General features: G+C 36.8%; 1 protein-coding gene and 1 long non-coding RNA gene across 8 annotated transcripts in view; both read left to right on the top strand.

The window, feature by feature from the left end:
- Positions 1 to 17,821, top strand: part of SPATA6 (spermatogenesis associated 6) — a 127,064-nt gene extending 109,243 nt beyond the window's left edge. For all 6 annotated transcript variants that reach the window (XM_032160785.2, XM_032160788.2, XM_032160787.2 and 3 more), the window contains 2 exons: positions 10,390 to 10,481; positions 17,574 to 17,821. In XM_032160785.2, coding sequence (XP_032016676.1) covers positions 10,390 to 10,481; positions 17,574 to 17,754 — 273 coding nt within the window. In that variant the 3' untranslated portion in view covers positions 17,755 to 17,821. The remainder of the gene's footprint in view (positions 1 to 10,389; positions 10,482 to 17,573) is intronic.
- A 3,381-nt stretch (positions 17,822 to 21,202) lies between these two features.
- The window catches only part of LOC116473132 (uncharacterized), an 81,653-nt gene continuing 78,378 nt past the window's right edge, over positions 21,203 to 24,477 (top strand). Inside the window, exons 1-2 of one of the 2 annotated variants that reach the window (XR_004249250.2) lie at positions 21,203 to 23,203; positions 23,987 to 24,269. This is a non-coding gene — a long non-coding RNA (uncharacterized LOC116473132). Of the gene's footprint in view, positions 24,270 to 24,477 lie in introns of both variants that reach the window. The other variant, XR_009214580.1, reaches the window with a different exon arrangement.

Here is a 24,477-nt window from a genome sequence, read left to right as displayed (position 1 = left end):
TGGCCATTTTCACGATATTGATTCTTCCAACCCATGAGCATGGAATGTTCTTCCATTTGTTTGTATCCTCTTTGATTTCATTGAGCAGTGGTTTGTAGTTCTCCTTGAAGAGGTCCTTCACATCCCTTGTAAGTTGGATTCCTAGGTATTTTATTCTCTTTGAAGCAATTGTGAATGGGAGTTCACTCATGATTTGGCTCTCTGTCTGTGATTGGTGTACAAGAATGCTTGTGATTTTTGTACTTTGATTTTTTATCCTGAGACTTTGCTGAAGTTGTTAATCAGCTTAAGGAGATTTTGGGCTGAGACGATGTGGTATTCTAGATATACAATCATCTCATCTGCAAACAGGGACAATTCGACTTCCTCTTTTCCTAATTGACTACTCTTTATTTCCTTCTCCTTGCCCTGGTCAGAACTTCCAACACTATGTTGAATAGGAGTGGTGAGAGAGGGCATCCCTGTCTTGTGCCAATTTTCAAAGAGAATGCTTCCAGTTTTTGCCCATTCAGTATGATACTCTTTGTGGGTTTGTCATAGATAGCTCTTATTATTTTGAGATACGTCCCATCAATACCTAATTTATTGAGAGTTTTTAGCATGAAGCGTTGTTGAATTTTGTCAAAGGCCTTTTCTGCATCTATTGAGATAATCATGTGGTTTTTGTCTTTGATTCTGTTTATATGCTGGATTATGTTTATTGATTTGCATATGTTGAACCAGCCTTGCATCCCAGGGATGAAGCCCACTTGATCATGGTGGACAAGCTTTTTGATGTGTTGCTGAATTCAGTTTGCCAGTATTTTATTGAGGATTTTTGCATCTATGTTCATCAGGGATATTGGTCTAAAATTCCCTTTTTTTGTTGTGTCTGTGCTAGGTTTTGGTATCAGGATGATGCTGGCCTCATAAAATGAGTTAGGGAGGATTCCCTCTTTTTCTATTGATTGGAATAGTTTCAGAAGGAATGGTACCAGCTCCTCCTTGTACCTCTGGTAGAATTCGGCTGTGAATCCTTCTGGTCCTGGACTTTTTTTGATTGGTAAGCTATTAATTATGGCTTCAATTTCAGAACCTTTTATTGGTCTATTCAGAGATTCAACTTCTTCCTGGTTTAGTCTTGGGAGGGTGTATGTGTCGAGGAATTTATCCATTTCTTCTAGATTTTCTAGTTTATTTGCGTAGAGGTTTTTATGGTATTCTCTGATGGTAGTTTGTATTTCTGTGGGATCAGTGGTGATATCCCTTTTATCATTTTTTATTGCATCTATTTGATTCTTCTCTCTTTTCTTCTTTATTAGTCTTGCTAGTGGTCTGTCAATTTTGTTCTTTTCAAAAAACCAGCTACTGGATTCATTGATTTTTTGAAGGGTTTTTTGTGTCTCTTTCTCCTTCAGTTCTGCTCTGATCTTAGTTATTTCTTGCCTTCTGCTAGCTTTTCAATGTGTTTGCTCTTGCTTCTGTAGTTCTTTTAATTGTGATGTTAGGGTGTCAATTTTGGATCTTTCCTGCTTTCTCTTGTGAGCCTTTAGTGCTGTAAATTTCCCTCTACACAGTGCTTTAAATGTGTCCCAGAGATTCTGGTATGTAGTGTCTTTGTTCTTGTTGGTTTCAAAGAACGTCTTTATTTCTGCCTTCATTTCGTTATGTACCCAGTAGTCATTCAGGAGCAGATTGTTCAGTTTCCATGTAGTTGAGCGGTTTTGAGTGAGTTTCTTAATCCTGAGTTCTAGTTTCACTGCACTGTGGTCTGAGAGACAGTTTGTTATAATTTCTGTTCTTTTACATTTGCCGAGGAGTGCTTTACTTCCAGCTATGTGGTCAATTTTGGAATAGGTGTGGTGTGGTGCTGAAATGAATGTATATTCTGTTGACTTGGGGTGGAGAGTTCTGTAGATGTCTATTAGGTCTGCTTGGTGCAGAGCTGGGTTCAATTCCTGGATATCCTTGTTAACTTTCTGTCTCGTTGATCTGTCTAATGTTGACAGTGGGATGTTAAAGTCTCCCATTATTATTGTGTGGGAGTCTAAGTCTCTTTGTAGGTCCCTAAGGACTTGCTTTATGAATCTGGATGCTCCTGTATTGGGTGCATATTTATTTAGGATAGTTAGCTCTTCTTGTTGAATTGATCCCTTTACCATTATGTAATGGCCTTCTTTGTGTCTTTTGATCTTTGTTGGTTTAAAGTCTGTTTTATCAGAGACTAGGATTGCAACCCCTGCCTTTTTCTGTTTTCCATTTGCTTGGTAGATCTTCCTGCATCCGTTTATTTTGAGCCTGTGTGTGTCTCTGCATGTGAGATGGGTCTCCTGAGTACAGCACACTGATGGGTCTTGACTCTTTATCCAATTTGCCAGTCTGTGTCTTTTAATTGGGACATTTCGCCCATTTATATTTAATGTTAATATTGTTATGTGTGAATTTGATTCTGTCATTATGATGTTATCTTGTTATTTTGCTCGTTAGTTGATGCAGTTTCTTCCTAGAATAGATGGTCTTTACAATTTGGCATGTTTTTGCAGTGGCTGGTACCGGTTGTTCCTTTCCATGATTAGTGCTTCCTTCAGGAGTTCTTTTAGGGCAGGCCTGGTGGTGACAAAATCTCTCAGCATTTGCTTGTGTGTAAAGTATTTTATTTCTCCTTCACTTATGAAGCCTAGTTTGGCTGGATATGAAATTCTGGGTTGAAAATTCTTTTCTTTAAGAATGTTGAATATGGGCCCTCACTCTCTTCTGGCTTGTAGAGTTTCTGCTGAGAGATCAGCTGTTAGTCTGATGGGCTTCCCTTAGTGGGTAACCCGACCTTTCTCTCTGGCTGCCCTTAACATTTTTTCCTTCATTTCAACTTTGGCGAATCTGACAATTATGTGTCTTGGAGTCGCTCTTCTCGAGGAGTTTCTTTGTGCCATTCTCTGTATTTCCTGAATTTGAATGTCGGCCTGCATTGCTAGACTGGGGAAGTTCTCCTGGATAATATCCTGCAGAGTGTTTTCCAACTTGGTTCCATTCTCCCCGTCAGTTTCAGGTACACCAATCAGACGTATATTTGGTCTTTTCACATAGTCCCATATTTCTTGGAGGCTTTGTTCATTTCTTTTTATTCTTTTTTCTCTGAACTTCTCTTCTCGCTTCATGTCATTCATTTGATCTTCTATCACTGATACCCTTTCTTCCAGTTGATTGAATCAGCTACTGAGGCTTGTGCATTCGTCGCGTTTGTTTCTTGCCTTGGTTTTCAGCTCCATCAGGTCCTTTAAGGACTTCTCTGCATTGGTTATTGTAGTTAGCCATTTGTCTAATCTTTTTTCAAGGTTTTTAACTTCTTTGTCATGGGTTCAAACTTCCTCCTTTAGCTTGGAGTAGTTTGATCATCTGTAGCCTTCTTCTCTCAACTCGTCAAAGTCATTCTCTGTCCAGCTTTGTTCCGTTGCTGGTGAGGAGCTGCGTTCCTTTGGAGGAGGAGAGGCGCTGTGATTTTTAGAATTTTCCGTTTTTCTGCTCTGTTTTTTACCCATCTTTGTGGTTGTATCTACCTTTGGTCTTTGATGATGGTGACATACAGATGTGGTTTTGGTGTGGATGTCCTTTCTTTTTGTTAGTTTTCCTTCTAACAGTCAAGACCCTCAGTTGCACGTCTGTTGGAGTTTGCTGGAAGTCCACTCCAGACCCTGTTTGCCTGGGTATCAGCAGTGGAGCCTGCAGAACAGCGGATCTTGGTGAACATCAAATGTTGCTGCCTGATCTTTCCTCTGGAAGTTTTGTCTCAGAGGAGTACCAGGCCATGTGAAGTATCAGTCTGCCCCTACTCGGGGGTGCCTTCCAGTTAGGCTACTCGGGTGTCAGGGACCCACTTGAGGAGGCAGTCTGTCCATTCTCTTATCTCCTGCTGCATGGTGGGAAAACCACTACTCTCTTCAAAGCTGTCAGTCAGGGACATTTAAGTCTGCAGAGGTTTCTGCTGCCTTTTGTTTGGCTATGCCCTACCCCCAAAGGTGGAGTCTACAGTGGCAGGCAGGCCTCCTTGAGCTGCAGTGGGCTCCACCGAGTTTGAGCTTCCCAGCCGCTTTGTTTACCTACTCAAGCCTGGGCAATGGGCGCCCCTCCTCCAGCCTCGCTGCCACCTTGCAGTTTTATCTCAGACTGCTGTGCTAGCAATGAGCAAGGCTCCGTGGCTGTAGGACCCTGCAAAGAAGGCACGGGATACAATCTCCTGGTGTGCCATTTGCTAAGGCCGTTGGAAAAGCACAGTATTGGGGTGGGAGTGACCCAATTTTCCAGGTACTGTCTGTCACCCCTTTCCTTGGCTAGGAAAGGGAATTCCCTGACCCCTTGCATTTCCCAGGTGAGGCGATGCCTCGCCCTGATTCGGCTCACGCTCAGTGAGCTGCACCCACTGTCTGACAATCCCCAGTGAGATGAACCCGGTACCTCAGTTGGAAATGCAGAAATCATTTGTCTTCTGCATTGCTCATGCTGGGAGCTGTAGACTGGAGGTGTTCCTATTCGGCTATCTTGGCTCCCTAAGTTTTTTTAATTCAAGTTTTTGTGATTACTAGTTCAGTCTCTTTCTTTGTTATAGGTGTATTCAGATTTCCTGTTTCTTCTTGGGTCTGTTTAAATAGTTTTTATCTTTCTAGTAATTTTTTCTTTTATTTGTAGATACCATTGTAGACAATTTTATATTTATTTTGGTTTACAATTATTTCACGTATTTCCTTATTATCCTTTTTATTTCTCTGAGATCTCTAGTAATGTCCCATTTCTCATTCCTGATTTTAGTAATTAGAGCCTTGGTTTAACTAAAACATTGCCAAAAGTTTTATGATTTCAAAGAAGCAACTTTGGTTTTCATTGGTTTTTTCCAGTTTTCTATTCTTGTTCTCATTTATTTCCATTCTAGTGTTTGTATTTTACTTGTTTTGGATTTGGTTTGATGTTCTTTTTCTAGTTTTTGAAGTAAAAGCTTTGGGTTATTGATTTGAGGTCTTCTTTTTTCATGTAGGTGTTTATAGCCATGTTCCTCTGGAAGCACTGCCTCATTTTCATTATTAAGTTTTGTTTTGTTATAATTTAAATTTCTCTTGAAGTATTTTCTAGTGTCCCTTGTGCTGTTTTATTTGACCCACTGATCATTTAGTAGTATATTGTTTGATTTCTACCTATTTATTAATTACCCAAATTTTCTTCTGCTGTTATTCTCTGATTTCATGTTATTGTGGCCAGGTAACATATTTTATATGATTTCAGTTCTTTCAAATTTATTGAAACTTGTTTTATAGCCTAACATTCCTGGAGAATTTTTTATATGCACTTGAAAAGAATATGTATTTTACTATTGTTGGGTGGAATGTTCTATAGATGTTGTTAGTTCTGGTTGATTTATATTGTTGTTTAGGTCTTCCATTTACTGGTTGAACTTCTGCCTGATTGTTCTGTTCATTGTTGAAAAATGAAGTATTGTTGTCTTCGAACCGTACACACATCCTGTTGGTTCTGTTTTCTCTAGAGAATCCTGACTAATACAGCATGAGAGTAGAAAACTCCTTGGGGCCAGAGTCCTAGGGGGCTCTCACAAGTTCATACACTGTATCTCTAGAAACTCAAGCAAATGCTTCAGCATGAAAAACAGCTAAATATTGGTAGGGACAGTAAGTTTTATGGCATTTTAACTTGACCTAGTCCCATCTCCTGCTCTCTAGCTGCATAATAGGCTTGATAACCAACATGCCACAATCTCAGTGAAAACCAAAATTTTGGCACGCACTGTCAGAGGTAAAATAAAGTTAGGGTTTCGTCAAAGACCATTCCCAGAGAATTGTAATTACTTGACTTGCTGGAGATTGCCTGGAAGTCCCCACTTTGAGTGAGAGCTTTCCCAGTGCAAAATCTCTGCCCTGGAGGGCATTTTTAAAAGAAATAATTGCAGGCAATTGTTAAATCTCATTGCAAACTGAAATGGTGGATAGCTGTTGAATTAAACAACAGACCAATCAAAAACCTTCAAAGAAAAAGCTGAGTGTGTCCATAGGGGGCTTTGAAAAGCTACCACATATTCCTGGGATTTTAGAAGACCACAAAAAAAAAAAAAAAAAGAAAAAAGTCACCATTTAAATGTTCAAATAATTGTAAACATTATTTAACTAAATTTAAGTATTTCTCAAACTTGGTAGATTGGGCTGCATGTTAATACAAACTCACTGTCAAGAGAAAATGAAAATAAAAGCATTTTATTTCTTGATTAAAAAAAAAAAAAGACCACTCATATTTGTAGAACTGTACGTATGTCCAAGGCTATGTACTTGATTAGAAAAGACAAGAAGGCCCTTAGCTTTCGATTCCAGCCTACCTTAAGGCTCTGCATAAACAAGAAGTTATGGCTTAGGCTAAGTATTGAAACTGTACTCTCAACATACAGAGCTGCTCAGCAAACACTGGGAGACTTAATGGTTCTAAGGGTTTATAGAAATGTCTGTCCAATCATTACTTGATGACTCAGCTAACAGAATAGAGATATCAGTGATCACCCACAAAAAGGAATGTTGACTTTGCAGAACTAAGTCAGAAAATCACTATGCTAATAACTAGAATAAACAACAACAATAAACAGTGGAAATGGAGAAAAAAATGAATAGAAACTGTCCTTGAGGATCCTACACATTGGACTCACTAGACAAAGACCATAAATCAGTTATGTTAAATATAGTTATTCAAAGAATCAAAGAATGAAAAGAAAGCATTTATAAAGAAATAAAGTGTTAGAATTATGTCACATAAAATATAAAATTTCAATCAAAAGTTATAAACTATTTTTTAAATAACCAAATAGAAATTCTGAAGTTGACAAGTACGTATTCAGAAATGAAAATTTTTTGAAATGAAAAACTCCAGAAATGAAAAATTTATTAGAAGGACTCATTAGCACCCTACGAGCAGGCAGAAGAAAATATTATTGGACTTGAAGACAAGTCAAATGAGATAATTCAGTGTGAGGAACAGAAAGAATAAAAATAATGAACACATATGGGTTTGTGGGATACCATTAAGCATGCCAACATAGCTGTAATAAGAATTCCAGAAAAAGAGGGAGAAAGGAAGGGACAGAAGGAATATTTGGAGAATTAATGGTCCTTGCCAAATTGAAGAAAATCATTGTCTAAGGAGCTCAATAAACTCTTTAGTAGGATAAACTGAAACAGATCCACACTTGAGACTCATTACAAACCGTTAAGTCTGAAGCCAAAGATAAGCCTGGCATTGTGGCAAGTACCTGTAATCCCTAATACTCAGAAGGTTGAAGTGGGAGAGTCACTTGAGCCCAGGAGTTCAAGGCTACAGTGAGCTATGATTTTGCCACTGCATTTCAGCCTGGGTGACAGAGTTAGACCCTATCTAGAAAAAAAGTGTTTTGAAAAAAGCCAAAGACAAAAAGAGAATCTTAAAAGCAGCAAGGGAGAAGGGATTCATCACATAAATGTGTTCCTCAGTAAGATTTAAAAGTGGTTTAAATCAGAAACTGTGGAGTCCAAAAGGCAGTGTAATTATATATTCAATGTACTGAAAAGAAAAGAACTCTCAACCATGAATATCCAGCAAAACTTTCAAAAATATAGAATAAATTAACATTCTCAAATAAAACCAGGTTTATCACTAGCAGATCTGCACTACAAGAAATACTAAAAGGATCCCTTCAGGATGAAGTGAAAGAACACTAGACAGTAGCTCAGTTTCACATGAAGAAATAAAGAGCAATGATAATGGTAACTAGGTAAATATAAAAGATAGGCTAAATACAGTTTTTGCCAGTAACTCTTTAGTTCTTATATCTGATTTAAGAGATGACCTCACAAAACAATAATTATAAATATTTGTTGGTGGGAACATATTATATAAAGATGTAATTTATGTAAAAATAGCAATTAAAAGTGGAGGGATTGTAAACATGTAAGAGCAAAGTTTCCATATCCCACTGAAATTAAGTTGGTATCATCTAAACTTAGATTCTTCTGTATTAAGATGTTATTTGTAATCCTCATGGAAGCTAGTAAGAAAATGTCTCAAAAATATAGTGTATAGGAAATTAAAAATGAACCCTGGAAAATATCTAACACAAAAGAAGGCAACAATGGAGAAATGAAAAAAAGACATAGAAAATAGCAAAATGGCAAATGTAAATCATGTAGGTATGTAAACATACCTATAGGTAGTTCATGATATTTAAAAAATTAAACACTCCAATTAGGAGGTAGAATTTTGGAGACTGGATAAAAATCATGGTTCTACTATATTCTGTCTATAAGAGATGCACTTTAGATTCAAAGGCACAAATAAGTTCAGTGTAAAAGGAAACAAAAGCATACCATTCAACAGCATAAGAGAATTATATCGGACAAATAGACTTTAAGAGAATTTTTTCTTACTAAATTTCTTACTAAAGACAAATAAAAATATTTTATAATGGCAACAGGGCCAAACCATCAGGAAGATATGACCATTACAAATATAAATGCACTTAAAAGAGATCCAAAAAATATAAGGAAAAACTGATAGAATAGAAAGAAGAAATAGATATGCAATATAATAGAGACCTCAGTATCCCACATTCCCCAGTGGACAGGACAGACAGAAGATAAATAAGGAAATATTCCTTCCAGATATGTCACATCATATTACTTAAAATTTCCACATGTCAACACAAAATTACAGGATATGCAACAAAGCAAGAAAGACCAATACATAGTTAATAGCTTATAATAAGGTGTGATCCTTGTTGCCTCCTTGTTTGTGAATAACTTGTCCTTTGAAAAAATAATCTATACAGGGACTCTTACAAAATATGGGTCCTTGTATAGATTATTTTTTCAAAGGGCAATTTATATATATATGAATATAAATATATATGATTATATATAAATATATAACTATATCTATAAAATATCACAAAATATAGTCTGAAAATTTGAAAGGAATAACCTTTAGGCTAATCTGTTCCCTTTTGTTTCTCAGGTCTGAATTCCCCTGTATGATATCCTTGATCTAGATGGGCATCATCACTCTACAGGAATAGTTTTAGTAGTTGTATTTTTACTCCCTTTAAGACAGCTATCCTTTTTATTTCATTTCTTTGCCAAGTCTTTCACACTCACTACAGGCAATGACATTTTCTTTGATAATAGAGTAAATGCTCCACTTCATTGACTTCTCAGAATAGGTAAAAATAAGGAACATCCAATAATATGCCATTCAAGAAAAAGATCTAATAATAAGGAATGGCTGAAAATAAAAGGACAAATATATACCATTAAAGCACTAACTAAAAGAAAGTAGTTGTATCTATATGAATAGTAGACCGAAATAAGTTAAGGGAAAAAAAGCAGTTATAGAAATAAAGGCTACTTTATAATGATAAAACCGAGAAACTATAACAATTCTAAATCTTTATGCATATTTTCTGTGATTTTGAAACAAGCGCTATTATTGCACACATGTTTACACATAATTCTCTCTTCCTAGTTTCATGCTATCAGCAAATTTTTAAAATCATTTTTCTTCACAATGTGCATTCAGCTGATTTCTTACATAAAGTGAATGAACCCCTTACTAATACTAATCCTTATTTGTGCTTACTAGTTTCCTTTGTTATCAGTTCTGTTTATTTCTCTTCTTGTTTGACTAAGGAACAGAAGGATATTGGCTAGTAGTTGAAAAAGGTATTTGGTATTAAATTATATACCATTACCACACATATGAACTTAACTGTGAATGATATAGTTAACAAAGCCATCTCTTCAGAATACTATTTCTTATGTCCTTGTATGTGTCTATTAGAAATTAAGAACAGACTGCCCGTACAAGGTGGGGGTAACCATATATTTTAATTCCAATTACCTTGCCTTTCATTTTTGCCTTTTCTGGCTTGTTGTTTTGGCTTTTGATTTTGCATTTTGGCTTTTGATTAATAAGTCTAAGCCATTTCATTTGTAAGTCATAGGTGCATGTTAGAATGCTTGTATCTACATAATTTTCTCAAATACTTATTCCTCAGAATGCAGGTACAATCTCTTGAGTTCATATAACAATGCATAAGATAATGTTAATTTACATATCATGACACAGGATTCATTCCTCTATTTTTATGGATTCAAGAGGTATCTACTGGATACCTAGTCTTTGATAAGCAATATTAGGAAAAACTATAATAAAACTGTATAGTTTTATTGAAAAGGATAGTAAATCCTCACTTAACCTTTTTTTCCCCCGAAGAAACACTAGCATTTAATTCCGTTTCTTATAAATTATAAGGGGAGGGGAAGAGCATTTTCTGAAGAAACATATGCATCATTTTGGGGACAATGAGACAGTGAGTTAATGGAAATCTTTAAAATTTTTCAGGATGAGAGAGACCTAGAGAAAGATGATGAACTGGAACTGAAAAGAAGTCTTTTATATAGAGACTCTGCCTATGACAGTGACCCCGAGTACAGGTATGAATGAAATATATGTATATCCTTCTCATAGTTCTTATAAAAATAACTGTTTTATAATCTGCTGAATTTGTGGGAAATTTAGACTTGAAAGGATAATTAGTATTTATTTTTAACTGTAAATTCCTATTAAAATTTTAATGTTTGCATTACTGAAACTTGATCTGTAAAAACAAATATTGTCAATTATTGGTGATGCCTTTCATCCTACTTAAGATTTGTCTGCCCTGAAAACTCACATACTTCAGAATGTGTATTTATTTTAATATAAAAAATAGTTCTTATAATTTTAGACCATGAACCAACCTTTTTTAATAATTTGAGATCAATTTCTGTAATAGCAAATTCTGTTCTCGCCTAAAATTTGAGGAATGTTAATAATAACATTTGTACATGTTTATATGAGCAAATTTCATCAAGATTTTTGACAGCTCTGTGTCAACTGACATAAATTTAATGCAGTATTAAAAAGTGTAAATTTTGGATTTATACAGCCAAAAGTTCTTTGAATTCTTGGATGCTATACCACTAGTTACTGTAATATGTAGCTTTCACCTTCCTGAGATTCCTGAGGAACAAACATAAGAAACAAAGCTCCAAAGAATGGAATATTTTTTAATTGCTGACTTGGGTTTTGCATTCAAATCTCTGATCTTTACTCTGGTAAGCTAGGCTAGACCATCTATGAACATGTGAGGACTTTTCCTTACGCCCCTTACACAGACTGTAAGTGGGAGTGTGACTTCCTTTCTCAAATTTATTGCCTCCCAAGCAAGAAGCAACCTAGGCCTCTCTTTAAAGTAATAATTTATTATAGGTAAATTTGGAGGTTAAGCAATCCAAAGAAGAAAAGAAAGATTCAGAGGGTACACACCTTGAGGAAGAGTATTTTTTTTTTACTCTTTGTTATTTTTCGTCAAAGGCATATTCCCTAAATTGTTACATGGATTAGCATCCCAATTTTGGGTGCTTAACCCATATAATTAATTCTAATTTGGGCAAGAAGTGAGAAGAATTGTTACAGGAAAGAGCCTCATTTTCAAATTATCTAAGTTGTTTTTTAAAAATATAGATTTCCACTTTTTACCCCCATAGATGCTGGTTCTTATATGTAAGTAAGACATGGAAATCTATATTTTAAGAGATATCATGGGGCCAAGTGCAATGGCTCATGCCTGTAATCCCAGTGCTTTGGGAGGCCCCCGTGGGAGGATCACTTGAGGCCAAGAGTTTGAGAATAGCCTGGGCAACATAGCAAGACCCTATCTCTACAAAATAAATACAATAAAATAAAAAATGGGGTATCATGGGTAATTCTAATGTAGGTAGATAAATACTACATTTTCAAAAGTGCTGCTGTCAATTTAAAGTTTGCCATAAACCCCAATATTGGTTCTTTTTTCAGCTCACCAAGCAGTGTTATTGATTAAGCTTTTGATCACCCTGAACAATTTGGTACCTCTCAAATGAGAGTTAAGCAGAGTGTCAGAAAAGTTCTGCTTACACATTTTTGAGATCACTTTATAATCTTTGCTGCTTCTCTTATATATATACTTGAATCAATTGGATGAAGTGGTCAGTCCTTCAAGACCTTTCAGGAGAGTATCTTTGATATTAGCTCTAGAAGCTATTGAAATGATTAGGATATTATTTTAGTTTTATCCTTGAGTAATATTATGTACTAGGCCAAGAAGTCCTCCCATTCTGCTTTCCATCTCAAAGATTAGAGGAACTACACTCAAAGTAATCACCTCCTTGCCAGCCTTGAGGTTTCTGTCAGCAGAAGTCAAGAGAGAGTTTGCAGTCTTGACTTACTATCAATCCTCTACAGATGCCATTTGACCCAGGCATCATGAAGAAGTTTGCATGAACCTCTGAAATGACCGAGTGAGGAGCTCAGCAAATCCTCTTCCCCCAAAGAAACAAACGGAACAGAATTGTCAAAAACAACAATTTAAGAACTCTTGGAATTGACCAAAAACATATAACAAATTGAGAAGCATTTATCAAGAAAATCTACTGGTTATACTACCTAAAAGAAAGGAAATCAGCATATTGAAGAAATATCAGCACTCTCATATTTATTGTAGCATTATTCACAGTAACAAAACTATGAAATCAACCTAAGTGCCCATCAGTGGATGACCGGGTAAAGCAAATGTGGGAAATATACACAATGGAATATTATTCAGCTATAAAAAATGAAATCTTTTAATTAGCAACAACATGGATGAAACTAGAGGACATCATGTTAAGTGAAATAAGCCAGGCACAGAAAGACAAATATTACATGTTCTCACTCATCTGTGGCAGCTAAAAAAGTTGATCTCATGGAGGTGGAGAGTAGAATGGTGATTACCAGGGACTGGGAAGGGGAGGAGGGAATAGAGGGCGAAGAGAGATTGGTTAATGAGTAGAAAAATACAGTTATGAATAAGGGTTAAGTTCTAGAGTTTGATAGCCCAGTAGGGTGACCATAGTTAACAAAAATTTGTTATTTCAAAATAGCTAGAAGAAAGATTTGGAGTGTTTCCAATACAAAGTATTTGGAGTGTTTCCAATACAAAATATATTTCAAAATAGCTAGAAGAAAGATTTGGAGTGTTTCCAATACAAAGAAGTGATAAATGTTTGAGGTGATATCCCAATTACCATGATTTGATTCACTACACATTGTATGCAGGCATCAAAATATCATATATGCCTTAGGAATATGTACAATTATTATATATCAATTTAAAAATTAACTTTAAAAATTTACTGAATATCAGTAAGAACAGTTAGAGTCTGTGACATTATAACCTGGAGGTTCCATCCCCATCTACCACTCCCCAGCTCCATGGCACAAAAGTTCTACTAGGGAAGTCACGTTGAAATCCTGGCAGCTTTGCTCCCAGAAATAACTAACTATATGGAGCAAAGCATGGGAAATGCCATTAACAGAAACAATAATGGTTTGTTGGCAAACAAGCAAGGGAGGACTGAAGTTTTAATACTACTTGGCAAACAAGCAGAGGAGGCCTGAAGTTTTAATACTGGTTGGGGCAGACAGTAAAGATCCCGAGAGAAGATAGCAACAGTTGGCTGGCCTTGATAAAGTTCTACTTATTCCTGGTTGAGTAGAAGATTATGTTTATGCATAAGGCTGTACATATGCATGAGAGATATTGGTGAAGGCCCTAATGAGCCACTAATTTGTGACTGAATGTGAAGCCTTGTGAAGGCAGAAAGTAAAATCCAGGGCAGACTTATAAACTAGATAAACTTTGAATATATTATCAAAGCCACATACAGATCCATTGGCAAAATATGGAAGCCTTATAGGCTTACTGACTCTGACTAGTCATTTGCTGGCTGCTAAGCTGTGCTAACTCCGGGGTAGCCCCTGAGAAGCCAAGACAAGTACCACATGTTCTTCTTATTGCAAATAGGAGCTAAACAGTGGGTACACATGGACATACAGAGAGGTATAATAAACACTGGAGATTCTAAAAGGGAGGAAGGTGTGGCGATTCTAAAAGGCGGGATGGGGTTGAAAAAATACCTGTTGGTTAGTGTTCAGTATTGAACCATGAGTACACTAAAAGCTGAAAGCCCAGATTCGCCATTATATAATATATCCATGTGACAAAACTGCCCTTGCACCCCCTAAATCTATAAAAATAAAATAGCAACAAATAAAAACTTAAAGAAACAAGAGACACAAGGAATTGGACAGTGTGAAGAAACAGTTCACAATATCAGTCCAGGCAAATCATTGAACAAAGAATCGAAAAGAATCCAGAGTTTCTGCAACCTCAACTAGATCTAAAACTTTGTTTTCTACAAAAACTTTGAGACATGTAAAGAAGAAAGTATGACCCATATACATGAAAAATGAATTACTGGAAACTAGATGTTACTCAAGTAATCTTTGCCCAGATCAATATCCTGAAGCATTTCCCCAATATTTTCTTCAATAGTTTCATCCTTTCAGGTCTCACATTTAAGTATTTAATCCATTTTAGTTCGATTTTTGTATATGGTGAGATATAGGCATTATTTTTATTTTTTTGCCTATGAATATCCAGTTTTCCCAGTACCATTTATTGAAAAGACTGTCCTTTCCCCAATGTATGTGCTTGGTGCCTTTGTCAAAAATGAGTTTACTGTAAATATGTGGATTTCTTCATTCTCTATTCTGTTCCATTAGTCTATTTGTCTGTTATTATTCCAATACTATGCTATTTTGGTAACTATAGCGTCACAGTTTAATTTCAAGTCAGGTTATGTGATGCCTCCAACTTCGTTCTTTTTGCTCAGGATTGCTTTGGCTGTTCTAGTTTTTTTGTTTTTTTTGTTTTTTTGTGGTTCCAAATACATTTTAGGATTTTTTTGTTATTATTTCTGTGTAGAATGTCATTACTGTTTTGATAGAGATTGCACTGACTCTAGATTGCTTTGGGTATTATAGGCATTTTAACAATATTGGTTCTTTCAATCCATGAACATGGAATATCTTTCCATTTTCTTGTGTTCTCCAGTTTCTTTCATCAGTATTTTATAGTTTTTGTCATAGCAGTCTTTCACTTTTCTGGCTTTTTTTTTTTTTCTTTTAGTATTGGAAATGGGATTGCTTTCTTGATCTCTTTTGCAGATTGTTTACTGTTGGAATACAGAAATGTTGATTATTGCATGTTAATTTTTTATTTTGCAACCTTACTAAATGTGTTTATTCATTTTAATTTTTGGTGGAGTCTTTATGTTTTTCTAAATATAACATCATGTTTTCTGTGGAAGGGAATAATTTAACTTCTTCTTTTTCAGTTTGGATCCCCTTTATTTCTTTCACTTGCCTAATTGCTTTGGCTAGGACTTCCATTACTATGTTGAATATAGGTGGCGAAAGTGGGCATCTTTGTCCTGTTTCAGATCTTTTTCCCATTCAGTATAATATTAGCTGTGAGTTTGTTGTATATGGCCCTTATCATTTTGAGGTATGTTCCTTCTATGCCCAGTTTATGGAGGGGTTTTATTATGAGTGGATGTTGAATTGTATTGAATGCTTTTTCAGCACCCATTAAAATGATTATACATTTTTTTTGTTTTTGATTCTGTTGATATTATGTATCACATTTATTGATTTGCCCGTGATGAACCATCCTTGCATCCCTGGAATGAATACCATTTGATCATGGTGAATAATCTTTTTCATGTGTTTTGAATTCAATTTTCTAATATTCTGTTGAGGATTTTTGCATATGTTCATCAGGAATATTAGCCTGTAGTTTATTTTTGTTGTTATTTTGTCTGGTTTTGGTACCAGGGTAATGCTAGTCTTATAAAATGGGTTTTCTCATGTCTTTAATTTTTCATTATATTTTGAGTAGACTTCTTGTTAGTTCTTCTTTATTACAATCTCTAACAGGCCTGGAAGGTCTAATCTATAAAAAGTATTTCATTGACCTTGAAGAAGGTCTTTTTTTTTTTTTTTTTTTTTTTTGAGACAGGCTGGAGTGCAGTGGCGCAATCTCGGCTCACTGCAAGCTCTGCCTCCTGGGTTCACGCCATTCTCCTGCCTCAGCCTCTCCGAGTAGCTGGGACTACAGGCGCCCGCCACCACGCCTGGCTAATTTTTTGTATTTTTAGTAGAGACAGGGTTTCACCATGGTCTCGATCTCCTGACCTCGTGATCCACCCGCCTCGGCCTCCCAAAGTGCTGGGATTACAAGCGTGAGCCACCGTGCCGGGCCGGTCAATTATTTATATAAGAAAATAAATTCAACATTTTATCCATAAAAAATGTAATTCCAGAATTAAATGTTTATGTTAGTAAGATTATAACACTGATAACAGAAAAAGTGCTATTAATCCTTAAGAAACAGTTACCTTTTCTTTTCTATCTTCATCACAGCTAGCCCAATCTTAGTCTATTTCATTAGCTTCCTATGGGCTTCCTCTCACTTACGTGAGTGCTCTCTTGCACGTGCTGGCTCTCTCTCTCTCTCTCCCACCTTCTTTTTTCCTTAAGACCTTCAAGGCTACAGTTGATCCTTTCACTTCAAACTCTTCTGCCTTGTTTCCATTTTCCACAAATGTTCATAGTTAGCCTAATTTTCTACTCCTTGAGGGCAATAGCAGCATGGCATGGTAGAAAGGGTCTTAGAGCACACACGTTGTCTTTTTCGTTTTGCCACTTACTAGCTGAGCAGTCTTAGGCAAGTCACTTAACTTCACTGAGTCTTAATTTCTATATCTACCAACTTCTATGTGTTGTAAGATGTATTCATAAAGTACCTAGTTTAGTGTCTCAGATTTAATAACGTCTGTGTTTAAATTTTAAAACAATCCTGTAAAACTAAAGTTAAGGAAGCTGAGACTCTGGATAGTTAAATAAATTGCCCAAGGTCTCACAGCTTATAAAGGACTGAGCTGGAATTCAGTTTCAGGTATGCCTGACTTTTAGCAATTATGCATTCTTTTTTTTTTTTTTTGAGATGGAGTTTTGCTCTTGTTATCCAGGCTGGGGTGCAATGGCATGACCTCAGCTTACTGCAACCTCTGCCTCCCGGGTTCAAGTGATTCTCCTGCCTCAGCCTCCCGAGTAGCTGAGATTATAGGCAAGCGCCACCACGCCCAGCTAATTTTGTATTTTTTAGTAGATATGGGGTTTCTCCATGTTGGTCAGGCTAGTCTCGAACTCCCGACCTCAGGTAATTTGCTTGTCTCAGCCTCTCAAAGTGCTGGGATTATAGGCGTGAGCCACTGTGCCTTGGGCTGTGTGTTCTTATACTGGCCATACCAGGCCAGTATAAGAACTGCTTTTATTATATTCTGCTTTTATTATGCTGTACCTGTGTCTGTTCTCTGAATTCCTTTTTCACTCTAACACAAAATTTTCATTTTACTGTTTTATACCAGTTTTACACAGGTACCTCTGCTTCCGCTTTTAAAATGTCCCTCTGAAAGCACAGGCCTTACTGTGTTTTATTTTTCACAGCCCCAGCAGAGTATTAAATAGCCATAGAGTACTCAATAAATACTTGATTTACATAGCACTATCTCTAATTTTGTTTCATTATTGTTTTGAACCTTTTATATCCCTTTTTATAGCTCATGTCAGCAGCCACGTGGCACTTTCCATTTGGATGACGGTGAATACTGGTCCAACAAGGCAGTCTCTTGTAAGGGAAAATCCCACCGACCCATCTTTGAGAACAGCATGGACAAGATGTACAGGAACTTATACAAAAAGGCCTGTAGTTCTGCTTCACATACACATGAAAGCTTCTGAGACCATCCATGATAAACCTCATGAGTGTCCGTGTAAACTTCTCAATGAAAATGTTTGATGTGATCAATATCTGTATTCCTTTTTTTTAAAAATGAGATTATAACTAAGTACAATAGTTATACTTGAATAAGTTCATTACTTCAAATGGTAAATTATCATAGGCAAGCCTTTTAAAATAATTATTACAGAAGAGTCTGCTGTGTTGCAAACATTAGAGCCCTGTCACATCACAACTTCCAATATGTGACAAGCATATTCTGTTACATGTACATCTCATATTACATCTGCAAATCCAAGAATAGTTCCTTCTAGAAATGTTTTTTTTGCCTTACTCATCTTGCAATTTTCTTTTCATCTACTTAACTGGTTATCTTGCCTGTGTAAGATTTAATTAATATTGACTACCTTTTCTTGGTGATGAACAAAATGATATCCTATACAGAAATGAATTTCCCAAGGGTTTAAACCCTGTTTTCACTAACATTTTCTACTTTTTCCTTTTTCAGAACAGGCTATTATATTTCTTAGCTCATAGGCTTTCTTTTTAAAGACTATATGATCATTCACTCCTTTTTCTCTGGAAGAACTATTTCAGTTGCTTAAAATGCATAGCAGTTAGCTAGAAATATCAGTGGCCACCATGGATGATCGAAAATTTGAATAACTAATTTTTAAAGATAAAATTCTTTGCATGATTTTTTTTCTAGGGCCATACCTTTTGGTGCAACCAGAATCAGAAAATGGCCTCTGTCAGTAAGCTTATAGAAACCTAAAAATAATAATGGAATTATATTGTAATTTGACTGCTTGGAATTTGTGTAAGTACCATATGGCCCAAGACACTATTATAGTATCCTCACTTTAAAAAAAAACACTTGGAACCACAATGAGGGTAAAATATTATAGCAGAACGCTTTGTGGTAGACACTGAAAATGTTGATTGATGGATAGAATTAACTTCTCCTTCCCCACCCCAACACACACCTGTGAAGTCAATGATACTATGAAGATATAAAGAAATCAGCTACTTTATATTTAATAGAGAGTGAGGGGAGGGAAAGGAGAGAGTAGGAATAAGTGAACTGGGCTTATAGTCTTGAAGAGTTGACTAAAAGATAATATTTTCTCATTGACTCTGTTTTTTATTAATTTTACAGTTATGATTGAAAAAGAACAAAATGAACTTCCTTTAAAGTGAAATTAAAATGTGAAACTTGGTGACTTATTTTTGTAGTAGAACTTGTTAACATCATGTTAAGGGTGCTTTAGTATCACAGTCTGTGATGTATCAGAAAGGGCATTAGAGCTATCTCTATGAGCCAGGAGTCCTAGGCTTTAGTATCCCATGTCTGCCATTTTCTAGCTGAGTCTGTTGAATTCTCAGATCCTTTGTTTCCTCAGCTATCAAATGATGAGAATGTAGTAGACCCCAAACTATGTTCTGTGGACTGAGATCACTGTTTTAGGAGATGATTGCAGGAATGTAGATATAAGTATGTAATTGGCCATCTAAGTTTAGGAAAATCTGTTTGCTACACACATACACACACACACACACACACACACACACACCTTTTAGAGAGTCATATGTAGGATTATAGAAGTAAAAAGAGATGATCTTAATGCTGGAATAGCACCTGTAAACTGGGGCTGTCTACAGCAAACTAGGATATATGGTCACCATGCTCATTGTGAACACTAGCCTGTTAGAGGCTTTAAGAACATTCTGGTATAAATCTGTCTTACTCTGCATCTAGTAAAGAGCCTGGCATGTAATTGATGTTCGTTAAATATTTATTGAATTAACCCAGAATTTTCTAAACTAAATTTAGCATGTACCACTATTTGTTATTCTTGCCACCACCCCCCATTCCCCTAGCTCCTCACACTACCTGCCAATGTCATCCTAAGGTACATGTGGATACCTAGGTTGTGGAAATGCTGGACTACACAATTACTGAGTTACTCTCTGGCTGTAGATTATATGATGAGGTATTTTACAATCAGCTTTTGAAGGTCAACATTGAATAATGCTCTTTTAAAAAAAATTATATCCTCATTGTTTTTCCGTGGGAAAAGAAATGAAAAATCTTTTAAGAGTTGCTGTTTGGTGAAAAGAACAAACATGACTTTCAAAGAAAATGTTTTACTATCACCAAAATCTCCTGAGTGAATAAGTACCACAGAAATTACTTATTGCACCTGTGTCTGCCATTGGCTGTCAAAAAGGCTGCAAAAATAGGGCTGAAAGGGAAACTTTAGAAACTAATATTCTGAAAGATGTTTCCTATGGATTAAGTTTAGTGTCTTTCTGAAAGTTGGGGGCAAATTCCCATATACTAATAGCATCTTTGCTAAGTGTCTGATTATCTTCTATTCCCTAAGGAGGAAAGAGTGGTCCATGTTGCTGTAACTACTACTATGAGTGCTTATGCTGTTACTATTTTTAAAGAGTAAAACCTTTAAGTACTAATAGTTGTCTTTTCTCATTCAGAGGAGCAGAAAGGTGCAGTTGTTTATACTCTTAGCCTTTTTTTTCCTGTATTTCCCACAAATCTAGAAATAATTATTGGAGTTAATATGAAAGATAAATAGGCTTTTCTTTTTACTTTTCAGTTTTTTTCTTTAAATCATAAAAAACCTGGGGATTTAGGAAAATGTCAAAATCAACAAAAAAAGATGAATCATTGGAATGAGACTTCCTTGGTTCTACTGGCTAGTTATATAATCTTATTTAAGTCATTTATGCTTCTTGGAGCTCAGTTTTTTCACCGATAAGGTGATAAAAGCGTTAATTTAGAATGATCCTTTGACATTTCATAATTGTACAATTAATATGTACGATCAGGAAGTCCTAGGCAGGCAGAGTTGTTTTCTGACTTCCAAAGATTAAGCCCCTGATTAAAAATCTGGAACAAATAGAGAATTTTCATTATTGTGTTCATTTGCTAATAATAGCTTTATTGAGATATAATTCACTCTGAAAAAGTATACAATTAAGTGGTTTTTACTATATTCACAGAGTTGTGCAACAATAACCACTCACTAATTATAGAATATTTTATAACTCCCAAAAGAAATCCTGTAACCATCAGTGATCACTTCCCACTACCTCCTCTCCACAACTCCTGGAAACCACTATATGCTTTTTGTCTCCATACCTATTCTGGACATTTCATATAAATGGAATCATACAACATGTGACCTATTGTATCTGGCTTCTTTCACTTAGCAAAATATTTTGAGAGTTCATGCATGTTGTAACATGTATGAATACTTCATTCCTTTTTATTACTAAATAATAATCCATCATATGAATATACCACATTTTGTTTATCCATTCAGTTGGTAGATATTTTGGTTGTTTCCACTTTTTAGGTATTCTGAAATGCTGCTCTGAACACTTGTATACAGATTTTTTGTGTGGACATATGATTTTATTTCCCTTGAGTATACATCTAGGAGTTGACTTGCTGGGTCCTATGGAAACTACGTTCAACATTTTGAAGAACTACCAAATTGTTTTTCAAAGTGAACGTGACATTTTACAAAGATCAACTGTGTTGATCTTTATCTTACCTTAGGATCTTAGGCAAGTTATGCATTCAAGCCTCATCAATATATTCATCACATATATATTAGGAGCTATGTTAGAAATAGAGGGTATATAAAAATGTATCTTTAAAAGTATGAAAACAAAAACAGTGTATTTAAACATTTGCAGTGGTTTGGTAACTTCTATGGTATGAAAATGCAAGAATGGGGATAAAGGCCTTCTAGCTTGATGAAACAGAACATGCAGAGGCATGAAAATGGGAGGGAGCATGATTGTTCAGGAAACTCCTCCAAGTGCTTTAGCTAGAAGTGGTGTGCAAGGTTGCAAATGCTATGGTAGAATATGACTAATGCAGTAAGAGAACTACAAAAATGTCTAGAGCAGCATTAGAAGAGGTGACCATTGACCTGAATGTTGAAAGATTGAAAGGACTTTTGAGAATAGGAAAACAAGGTGGAATAAACTAAATATTGATCAGATTTTACAAGGGTGGAGGTGGAGTTTAAAATATCCAGAGTCAGTTAAGAATAAAGATCTAGAACTTGGGAGAACTCAATAATACAAAACACATTTTGAAGTCAGATAAAAATAACGAAGTCAGATAAAAAATGAAAGTTCTACTTTTTGTCCTACTTTATATGTGACCATAATAGGCACCCTGAGAGCGCTGGACCTCAAGTAATTGAATGTTTTGCTAATTAAGGAGGCTCTGGTGGTAGTGAGATAGTTTGAGGGCAGCCCTTTTAAAAATAAGATAGACAGCCGGATGCAGTGGCTCACGCCTGTAATCCCAGCACTTTGGGTGGCCGAGGTGGACAGATCATCTGAAGTCAGGTATTTGAGACCAGCCTGGCCAACATGGTGAAACCCTGTCTCTACTGAAAATACAAAAATCAGCCAGGCGTAATGGCATGCACCTGTAGACCCAGCTACTCGGGAGGATGAGGTAGGAAAACCACTTGAATTTGGGAGTTGGAGGCTGCAGTGAGCCAAGGTTGTGCCACTGCACTTCAGCCTGGGTGACAGAGCTCAAAATAATAATAATTAAGGAAGAAATCCTCCTAACTAGCTGTAGTTTCAATGTACAAAATGAAGAGGTAAGAGAGAAAATCCAAAATTTTGTTAAAGTTTATGTGTTTATTATCACTGAATGATATACTTTGAGTTTAATTATATGATGTTTCCTCAGATAATCAGTACTTGTGACTATTCACCCATTCACAAAATATTCCAGGCAATCTGCAAGACATTGAATGATAACCCAGAGATAAACAAAAACACAGTTCTCAATCAGAGTTTGTGTGTGTATATGGGGGTTGGGGAGAGACTGGCATTTAATTGAGGGATAATAATTGAAATCAGTTGATACTTTTTCTAGCTGTCTTGGATAGCATAAGCCTTAGAAAATCCACTTACTAAGGTTTGTGAAGTAAGAAGGAAATAAGCTAACACAGAACAGATATCAGCTGATACACTGTTCTCTAAAAGTTAGTAAAGTTACTTAACATTAACATTACTTAACGGTAAATTAACATTACTCTCATTACCAAATTACTTCTGCTTTTGAGGGGAAAAACATATACGATATTCAAGAAGGGAATGTTATCAACAAGATGGTAGAGTAGGAGACTCTGGCCCTCAACCCCACGAACAACAATTTGATAGACATCCAGGAATGGAAATAGCTGTGGGAGGGCTTTGGTGTCCAGATAAGAAGCTGCGGAAGCATAGTAGAGCAAAAAAGCAAAGCAAAACCAAACCAAAACAACAACAACAAAAACAAGAAAAACCACACAGAATGGGTATGAAGAAGTCTCATTTTATCTTTATGTCATCCGCCAGGCCGGCACAGCTCATTACCAAGTGTTACCCTCAGGTGAAAATGAGAGCAAGGTGAGTGTCCAGCCTCTTCAGACTTTGTGGGTACTGCCCAAAAGATCCACATTGGTTTTATCCCACTCAAATCCCTGGGAAGACTGGCATAGCTGAGATATCTGGAAGCAGCTAGGAATAAAGAAGGACAGAGGGCATTGTGTCAGCTATGTGGCAGGGGATACCATGGTTCATAGCGGCCTGGTCTTCAGATGACCCCAGCACCCCTCTCCAATGAGGACCTCCCAGTTGGCTTGGAATTCCCATGGCTTTCACCGCAGATGGACTCCTGGCTTTCTCCTTCATGGACGCCAGCTGACTAGGCTATTTTTACCTCCAGTGGAGTTGCCCCAGCCAGTGCCTCTGTGGGCACCCAAACCCTGGGAACCAGTGCAGTCACTGCATGCATGCCTGCAGTTGGCACTGACCCACTAGACCCAGTTTTAACCACCACATTCATCTGTGACCAATTCTCATGGGCATGTGCATGCACACAACTGGCCCTGGCTGTTAATCACAGTGCATGCAAGCACTGCTTATTTGCACCACTGCGTGCATGCCCTTACCCAGCTCTCACCACTGCACGTATGCCTGCTATTGGCTTTGGTTGTTGCGGGCACATACTCACTGGTGGTTTGCACTGCTGCACATATGCCTGCCCATGGCCACCTCTTGCCACCACATATACACCTGCTGCTGGTCTTGGTTATTAGTGCCACAGGCACACTTGCCACCAACCCTCCTGTTGTGTGCACCCCTAGCTCTCCCCAGTCTTTACTGCCAACTTTGGCATTATCTTTGCAGGTGCACTTGCTGCTATACCCAGTGGCACCACTAAGGACCCCAGCAGCCCTCGTGGGCACCACAAAACCCCCACCGCATTCACAGCTGAGGACTAAATAGTTGCCAAATGTTGTGGACCCTGGCTACTTCAGCTCCTGTGCCACCACTCCTGTCCCTCCTGGACACAGAGCTGTGACAGCTTACAGCAGTTGGCACCTCACATGCCACTAGACTCCGTGTCACAGCATACTTCTGCTCCCCCTGTCAGTGAAGAACTTTTCTTACCAAAGGTGGTCTGGAAGAGGTAAGTGCTGCTTCAAATGCACTGACACCAATGCAAAGATAAAAGAAGGATGAAAATTCAGAAAACTATGACACCATCAAAGGAACACAAACTTATAGTAACTGACCCCAAAGAAATGGGTATTCATGAGTTAGCTACCAAATAATTTTCCTTTAGAAGCTTGGTGAGCTGCAAGACAACACAGGTAAACAATATAACAAAATTAGGA

Source organism: Hylobates moloch, unplaced genomic scaffold (genome assembly GCF_009828535.3).
Source record: "Hylobates moloch isolate HMO894 unplaced genomic scaffold, HMol_V3 SCAFFOLD_8, whole genome shotgun sequence".
NCBI classification, from domain to species: domain Eukaryota; kingdom Metazoa; phylum Chordata; class Mammalia; order Primates; family Hylobatidae; genus Hylobates; species Hylobates moloch.
This window is presented reverse-complemented; position numbering and strand designations above follow the sequence as displayed.